General features: G+C 32.5%; 1 protein-coding gene across 1 annotated transcript; it reads left to right on the top strand.

Moving 5' to 3' along the window:
- Window positions 1–4,539: 4,539 nt before the first annotated feature.
- LOC149181359 (tetraspanin-3-like) lies at window positions 4,540–8,947 on the top strand. The gene is made up of 2 exons (XM_089416585.1): window positions 4,540–5,229; window positions 7,878–8,947. Exons 1-2 carry the CDS (start codon window positions 4,729–4,731, stop codon window positions 8,214–8,216), a joined length of 840 nt encoding a protein of 279 aa, XP_089272711.1. The 5' UTR covers window positions 4,540–4,728; the 3' UTR covers window positions 8,217–8,947.
- The last annotated feature ends 226 nt before the right edge of the window (window positions 8,948–9,173 follow it).

Here is a 9,173-nt window from a genome sequence, read left to right as displayed (position 1 = left end):
TATAATGAACTTGTTTGAACATGTTCTTTATCGTTGGGATTTGAAAGGTCAACAAAATTCAATTCAAACTCCATTGTGGAGAATCCTAATTATCTTTTTATAAATAAAGACCATATAAATTTGAAGTCTAACATCATATTTAAAGTTATGGTATAAATAAATCTAATTTTAATGTTTTAATTTATTATAAGTATTTTTAGTTATTTTAAAATTAATATGAAATTAATAAAAATTAGATTAATAAAAAATACTTTCGATAGAAATCACATAAGGAATATTTGTTCCATAATTTGGTTTATAGCCAAGATAAGATGGGGAGTCAAATCTTGACATCAAATTAAAAATAGAGACAATTTACTTTTGAACAATAATTATTTTTATTAAAATAATTCTCATTTAAAAGTAAACGTTGTAATCTAACTCTTTGAATTAATTGTCTCTGCATCACACTTTCCTTATTTAATATGATGCCAAGATATGATTCTCCATCTTGTCCTGGCGATGACCCACACTAGATGGTTCGAAAATAATTCTCGTTTAAAAGTATAATTTAACTCTTAGAATTAATTGTCTCTGCATCACACTTTCCTTATTTACTCTGATGCCAAGATGTGATTCTCCATCTTGTCCTGGTGATGAATCACACTAGATGGTTCAAAACACTTCCACCAAATATTCTTGATATGATTTTTACCCAAAATATTTCTCATTATTCAAGATATAAAACACAAAACCCTAAATTTTAACAATTAAATTTAAAATTTATTATTATAATAATATATTTATTAAAATTTTCATATATTATTTATAAAAATTAAACTTAAATTAAAAAATAATAAATTTCTTAAAAATTATTCAAAGTAAAATGTAATTAAAAAACATATAAAACTTTTTATAAAAAATTACTATTAATAAAAAAACATTTATTAAATCCATATATAATGGAAAACTTTAATAAAACATTTCCCTCTCACTATTGATATATTTATTTTAAAATTAATAATAAAGTTATCATTTGGGTTAGGTGTTTTATAACTTTTGTTTTGAATAAAAGTTTTTTCTTACACGATGAAGAATCATCATTCATATCTAGTTTAATATTTTATATTATTAAAATAATCAAAATAATTTTATTAATTTAAAATAATTCTTATAACATTTAAATTAAAAATATTGATTTATAGATTTTAAATTAAAAATAGTAATTTTTCAAAAATATAAAAGTTTCAAGTGTTTTATAACTTTTGTTTTGGATAAAAGTTTTTTTTTTTTCTTACGGCATGAAGATTTAATGTAATATTTTATTTTATTTTTAATATAATAATCAAAATAAATTTATTAATTTAAAATAATTTTTAAAAAATTGAATTAAAAAATAAATTTATAAAATTTTAATTTTCCATATTTTAAAAGTATAAATGGTCGAAACATCGGGCCTGGAGTATGCCCTAAAACTGCTTCTGCTTGGCTAAGAGCTCGTCTTCCTCGGACGTAAGGAAACAGGTTAACGGCCCAAGACCCAGAGGCATCTGGCAGGAGTGAAAGCCTGCTCCCTTATGGACCACCAGCGGGTTATTTCAGGTGGCGTGGTTTTCCTTGATAACAGTGATGTGTCAACTAACATTTGCGGATAGCAGCCAGAGATGGTTGTCCTCACTGTTGGTTTGACAAACTGAGTTTGATAGGTTTTTCCACCTTTTGAAAAAAAAAAAAAAAAAATGGTCGAAACATCTATATTTCAGCATTTAAAAATCATCACAGGTTTAAAATTTAATTGTAGTGGGTCAAAAATATAGTATTATTTAAACTCATTGTAAGTAAAAAATATATTATTATTATTATTTTTTTTTTTTTCAAAAGGTGGAAAAACCTATCAAACTCAGTTTTGTCAAACCAACATTGAGGACAGCCATCTCTGGCTGCTATCCGCGAATGCCAGTTGACACATCACTGTTATCAAGGAAAACCACGCCACCTGAAATAACCCGCTGGTGGTCCGTAAGGGAGCAGGCTATCACTCCTGCCAGATGCCTCTGGGTCTTGGGCCGTTAACCTGTTTCCTTACGTCCGAGGAAGACGAACTCTTAACCAAGCAGAAGCAGTTTTAGGGCGTACTCCAGGCCCAAAGTAAAAAATATATTATTATTTGAAAAGATGATTTAATTTATATATTTATTATATATTTTTAAATCTAGTTTTATTTAATAATTTTTATTTTTTATTATTTGTTTAGTTTTATAAATTTATTATTTAAAAGAGAATAAAAATTTATAAGTTATGTTAAATTTTATATAATTTTTTTAATAAGTTTATTATAATATATTATTTATTTAAATATTACTTGAAGTTAATATAATTGTAAGAATTTTATGGACATGTGTGAAGTCAATTATTTGAACTTACTATTTTCTATTAAATTTTAGAATATTTCTATAATTTACTGCCTTGACAAGGATAAACTTAAATATTTGATATTAGATTTCCTATATGATGATGATGATGGTTAACATCCACTAAGACCAAACTTTGGTCTATCAGACCTAAAGAAATAAATTATTATTAGATTTCTCATATATAACTTATTTAATAATTTACCTTAATAAATAAACTTGTTAACTTAATGTAAATTTTATAATGTAATTGTATAACATTTAATTTAATATTTATTTTCAAATTTTATAAATTTTTTTATATATTGATGCTGAATACTTTTATAGGCAAATGCCATTTATATGGCTATTTTTTAATATTATTGTAAATTTATCTTAATTTTAGATTTATCAAACAATAAAAATGATCAAATCTTTTAAAAATTTTAAATCTATGAATTATTTAAAGTGATCAAATTTACTAATATATATATTTTTTGATCATTTAAAATCTATATATATATAAAAGTTAAAATAAATCCATGTTAGTAGAATATTGTAATCTTACTTAATTATGTAATAATAAAAATTCACAACTTGTGAAGATATAAATATATAAATAATTGTTAAAATATTTATAATTACATTAAAATAATATTTTTGTATAATACAATTTTGATAATTTTTAAGATATTTATATTTACATTATAATAACAATTTTATATAATACTATATTTATATATAAATTTTGTATTTCAACATGTTATTTGTAGATATTAAATATAAGAGATTTAGATGAGAAATATACTAATCATTCTTCCTTAACATTTAAGATAAACTCATTTGACTATTTACTCAATTAAATAATTGATAAAATTCTTATTAAAATTAAAAAAAATCCAATTAAAAATAATAATTTATCTAATTATTTATCTCAATTTATATTAAATATTTATATTTTAAATCTCTCACTTTATAGATTTAAAAATATATAATATTATACAAATTACTTATTAGATATTTATATCTTTTATTTACTATTTTATAATTTAAAAAAATATCAAAATTAAAAATCCACTAAAAATCCACTCAATACTTATCCATAGTAGCCCTGATTGCGTTATTCCCCACCTCTGATAAGCACAAAGGATAACCTAAGTCAAAATTCTTCAAAAATAAATAAATTTATTTACCACCTCATCATAAATATCTAATCAAATACCATTTTAATATTAAAAATAAAATATAAAACAATACCATTAAAATATATATATACATAATTTAATTTCTCTATCAACTCAATTTACCTTAAGGAAATTAAAGCAAATATCATGTTCCCATGAAATGCAAATATCTCACTTAATCTCCACAAACTTTTCCTCACTATAATGCACTACTCATAAATTTCCATCTCTCGTTACAAAAACAAATACAAATAATGCTTAGTGCAGTAACTATTTCAATTAGAAAATAATATAAATTTTGGTAAGATTATGATAAAATATGATTTAAATTCAAGTTATAATGGTAAAGTTTTAAAATTTGAATGTCTAAAATACAAGTGAGATTTTTGTCAATCCATTTTAAACATTAAAATTTTAGATACTAAAATTGGTGAATGGACTTACTTTCATATTGTATCTTCCCTCTTCCTAAATTTTTTTAATAATGTTAAATCTATTTCCGCTATCATTTAATCACTCCATCAATCAAATTTTTCAAAAATTTTCTCACCAACAAAAAACCAATGACCTTTCCAACTACCAAGTTTAAGCTTTTTGACTTCCCTTGTTAATAATGTTCAAATTACAAGTGCATGAATTTCATACCATGATCAAGTGGGTATCAGAAGCATTTATTGGCCCTAGCACAAATTAAGCTCCTCCACATGGTGTGGAGCCCATAACTTTCTCACTCTAATTTGAGTCCTTTATAAAAATCCATGGCAGCCCATCTTCCATGTGAGGTTTCATGTATGCCTGCAGACAACTCACTTTTTTTTTTTTCCATTTCATAACGCTACCAAAAATACTTAGGAAAGCAACCTGAAAACCGCCATATATCACTCCAAAATACTGCACGTATCCCAATAATAAAATAGTCGCAATACGGTAGAATACGTACAAGGGAGAAACAAATACGGATTTTGACAGTATTAAAGTGTCGTGCCCAGATGCGAGACTCGCATGAGCAGACTGAAGTTTTCTAGCACGCTAGCGAGTGAAGAGCAGGTCTAGAGTTCGAAACGCAGCCTGCGCAAAGCGCTTTTGCAGAGTTCCAGAGTGGCCGTAGTTTGAATCTTAGTGAGAGCAGAGCATTTCATAGAGAAAGAAGAAGAAGAGTTAGAGAAACGGGCAGGATGAATCACGCTTCGAACAGCATTGTGGGGCTGATAAATTTCTTGACGTTCTTACTGTCGATCCCAATCGTGGGCGCCGGGATATGGCTGGCCACTAGAAATAGCGGTGATTGCCTGAGGTTTCTTCAATGGCCCGTCATAATTATTGGGACGGCCATCATGGTGCTATCTCTGGCAGGCTTTGTGGGGGCTTGTTTCAGAGTGACATCCCTCATGTGGCTTTATCTATTCTTCATGTTTCTACTGTTGGTAGCTTACCTGGCATTCATCATATTTGCCTTCGCAGTGGCTGGGAAGGGCCACGGCCACTCTGTGTCCGGGGCGGCCTTCGAGGAGTACAAGCTCAATGATTTCTCCACCTGGCTGCAACATCGCGTCAAAAGCTCTGGAAGCTGGAACAACATCAAGTCTTGTGTTCGAGACGCTGGGGTGTGCAGGAAACTTGGACAGAAGAGTGTGAACGCTGCAAGTTTCTATCAGCAGCATTTGACTCCGATTCAGGTATAAGATCATAACTTTTTGGTTTGTTTGCTCTTTTTCTGAGCGTTTTTGTTTTCAGTTCTGCTGGGCTCTGTGTTCTAGTGAATCATTCTGCGGTTTTGCTGTGGTTAATAGGGAATTTGTAAGTCGGTTTTGCTGTGGTTAATAGGGAATTTGTAAGTCGTTTTTGCTGTGGTTAATAGGGAATTTGTAAGTCGGTTTTGCGGTGGTTAATAGGGAATTTGTAACTATGCACTGAGTGGTTTCCTGCGATTTGAACCTTACACTTGGTTCTGGTGTACGAGTTCAGGATTTTGACTCTGTTCTGAACCGGGCATCGATTTGATAACATTTATTGCAAGGAGTTTTTACTTTTATTTTTGGGTATTTCAAATATTAATGTCTTATTCTTCAGTTCGACGCATTTTTGCATCTTTTGTAATGATTACTGGATCCCTTGTTAGACACAGTTGGTCCCTGTATAGTGTTTGTCTGTGTTCAAAACTGTACCTAGGCGGTTTGTATTTTCAGTGACCGACTTACTAAAGGGCTTGTACCTTTCTTTATATTTTATTTATTTTTACTATCTCTCCATTTTTTTTTCTTGGGTTGATGATTGAAAATTTGTAAGACCTGCCAAACAATGGTGAGAAGGCCTGTGCCTAAACATGTAGTGATATTTTTGGATCCCTGATCTTGGCTAGCTCAAAATTTAAATGAAGTATAGATCTTAGTTGCTATCTGCCTTTAGACGGTACTTAGGCGGTTGCAGGTTTAATTACAATTTACCATACTTGCATCATTACTGGTATGGTGTAGATCCCAATTCATCAACTACCTGTTTGTAACTTTACATAATACAGGTCCGATTCCTTCATTGGGTACTACTAAAGTGGTTGCAGGTTAAGCTTCAGGCATGTGGTCATATGGCAAGTTATTCAAATCACCTTTTGCTTTAAGGCAAAACCAGGTAGGCTGATGCCTCTGTCTGAGAAATAAATACTTTCAGGCCTCAGCTTTAAATTAAAAATTGGTTGTATCTTTCAGGATGTGGTCTAGTGCTTGACACAGGGTGTTGCCATAATAATTACCCAGATTCAAACATTTGTGGGCATACAGCCCTGGTCATGCCTGTGATCCTGTTGGGCATAGAGCTCTAATCATATGTGCGAGTTGGTTGAGTTTGATAGGAGTTTCAAAGCCTGGTGGGCATAGAGCCCCAATCATGTGTTCAATCACCTGTTTAGGCATAAAGCCCCGATCATGTGTTCAATCGCCTGGTTGGGCATAAAGCCCCGATCATGTTTTCAATCACCCGGCTGGGCATAGAGCCCTGGTCATGTGTATTGAGTTGGTTGAGTTTGGCAGTGCACCCAAGATGGGGTTAAGTCAAAAGTGGTCACTATTTCAACCCACATATGCATTAGTAGTATATACAATTTAGGCCCCAATGTGTGCTGCATATTATTTTTGAAGGGACATGCGTTTGGTTTCTGTAGAGTCACCCCATGGATGGAGAGGAAGTGATGTACCTATGGTAGAGTGTCCAGGTGGGGAATTTTTTTACTCCCCATGCAGTCATATAGTATGCATACAAGATAGGCTTCTGAGTGTAAGCTCCACCCAAGTAGAATGAGGTCATAACTTGTGCCGTTGATATAGATCTGAACCCGTGTGTTACCGCTATACTCAAGTTGTGCATAAGTTTCTAAGCCACTCTACAGAAGCTAAGCCATTCAAATTGGGGAAGTAACTGAATCATCTCACCCACCCAGAATTGTAGTGAAGTACAGCAAGTACAGGTACCTGAAACTCCATATCCACCCCCGCGAGGTCTCGAATCTCAACATCTATCTACTAACTTGCTGAGTTGTCATGTCATGCATACATAATTCAGGCCCAATTATCAGAGACTACCTGGATAAGCATAACTTTGCCTCTTGTATAGTACACAGGAATCAGGATAGAATCCATAGTGCCCTGATCGAAGTTTTACATGTTTATTACAAATTCTCAATCCATCATCGAACAAGTATCATGTGTACAAATAATATAGTCCTCCATGAAAACTTATAACCTGTATTTTAATTATCCCAGTTCCAGATCCCATGGAGTCATTGTTTAGCTATGTGGGTTTGATGACTACGGCAGGCTGTGTCACTCTGGTGACACGATTCTAATCATGTCAACCAACAATTTATAAGACAACCTATATAGGCTTTCATGATCATGGCATGGCAGTCTGTGCCATGGCTGGCTACAAGGTTTCCTTCCCATCCAAAATCATATCAACCCACAATTTATAAGACAACCTATATAGGCTTTCATGATCATGGCATGGCAGTCTGTGCCATGGCTGGCTACAAGGTTTCCTTCCCATCCAAAATCATATCAACCCACAATTTATGCTGATGTTTCTTAGTGCATGAACCAACTGTACCAGTACAATCACGCTTTGCCATTTTAGTGATTCCAAGTTCATTTCTGTGGAGTATATGCAAAATTTAGGTCTTAATGATTGTAGTTGACTACAGAAAAGTTTTATGAATTCTCTTCCTGCTGTATGGTCTAGTCTCTATCTGACTTTATTTACATATGGATCTCTGGGTACCACATTTCCCTTGTTTCTCCATGCTCCGTTAACACTGCGTTTCTTTTTCCTTTTGCAGTCGGGTTGTTGCAAACCACCAACTCCTTGTGGATACAGTTATGGAAATGCCACATATTGGACTGGGACATTATCATATGCAGATTCGGACTGTGGAATATGGAGTGATGACCAAAGCCGGCTTTGTTATGATTGCGATTCATGCAAAGCTGGTGTTTTGGCAAATCTGAAGCATGACTGGCATAAGGTCTCTGTTCTGAACATTGTGATTTTCATATTGCTTGTAGTGACGTATGTTATTGGATGCGGTGCTTTCAGAAATAACGTAAGAAGGGACAATTACGAGTCTCATGGAGAAGCCACGATGACAAAGTCCGAGCCTAGTAGGCTACACTTTTGAGAACAGTTATATTTCTGTTTAGATGAACCCCTCTTTTGGTTTTCGAAGGTAAAATAGTTTTTATTTTTCGCATATTGCCTTCCAGGCATTCTATACAGTTGCCCTCTTGTACATTTGCCTCAATAGCTGGTTATTTTCTTTGTCTTCCCTTGGCATGTTCTACCCATTCATGGCTTAGATGTACTTTTAACAGACCTTTCATGTATGCAAATCCTGGTGGTTGGGGCTGCTTATGTTTTAGATATGAAGATTTAGGTTTTTTTTTTTGTATTGGTCCTTGGCAGTTTCCAGTCTCACATAAATCAGGTTTTACTATCCAATATCTAGTCATGATGTTCCTATGGGTTTCCTTGAATTCTCTGCCACACTAGTCTTTGCAATTCTTTGTGGTAACCTGTGTATATCTAGCCATTGTGTTGGCATGTTTGCTTGCCAGTCCGTAAAGAGTATATTGCCAGGGCTGACTACTGAATCACTGATTCAGTAGTCATGTTGTACACAGTGCTTCCTTTATATCTTAATTGGATTCCTTTACCAGGAGCTTTTCACTGTGAGTATATTCGTATCAACAGAGACAGTAAGTTCAATGGCAGGACAGTAAGGTTACAAGGGCTCTGCTGCTCTTTGGAGGCCCTAACATATTGTAATATTATTGATAGCCTTGTACTTTAGAAGCTGATACATTTCTTCTGTAATGATGATATGGAAAAAGTCTTTTATTTTTCGCTCTTTGATCTTTGTCAAACCCTATATGGTTGTATTGGGAGAGGGTCTAAATTTGAGTACTTGAGACCTGAAAGAGCATATATATATCTGTTAAATGCCGAGTGGAGTTCGTGCTGATGATTCAAGTAGAATTGAGATTACATTGATGAAATTGCGTTGCTTTTTACATATAAAAACAATAAAGCAGAAGATATCCATGAATGAATTGATTTCCCATGTTTAACTTATTTT

This window comes from Pinus tabuliformis, chromosome 3_2 (assembly GCF_031772625.1).
Source record: "Pinus tabuliformis cultivar Carrire ecotype Pingquan chromosome 3_2, CPIR1, whole genome shotgun sequence".
Lineage (NCBI taxonomy): Eukaryota > Viridiplantae > Streptophyta > Pinopsida > Pinales > Pinaceae > Pinus > Pinus tabuliformis.
The sequence above is the reverse complement of the archived record's forward strand: the minus strand, read 5'-3'. Positions and strand labels throughout refer to the sequence as shown.

What these genes read in the sequence shown, in the direction of transcription:
- LOC149181359 (XM_089416585.1), top strand. Translation starts at nt 4,729, where the DNA reads ATGAATCACGCTTCGAACAGCATTGTGGGGCTGATAAATTTCTTGACG. An exon ending in AGCATTTGACTCCGATTCAG is followed by an intron (nt 5,230 to 7,877) that starts GTATAAGATCAT and finishes TTCCTTTTGCAG; the next exon opens with TCGGGTTGTTGCAAACCACC.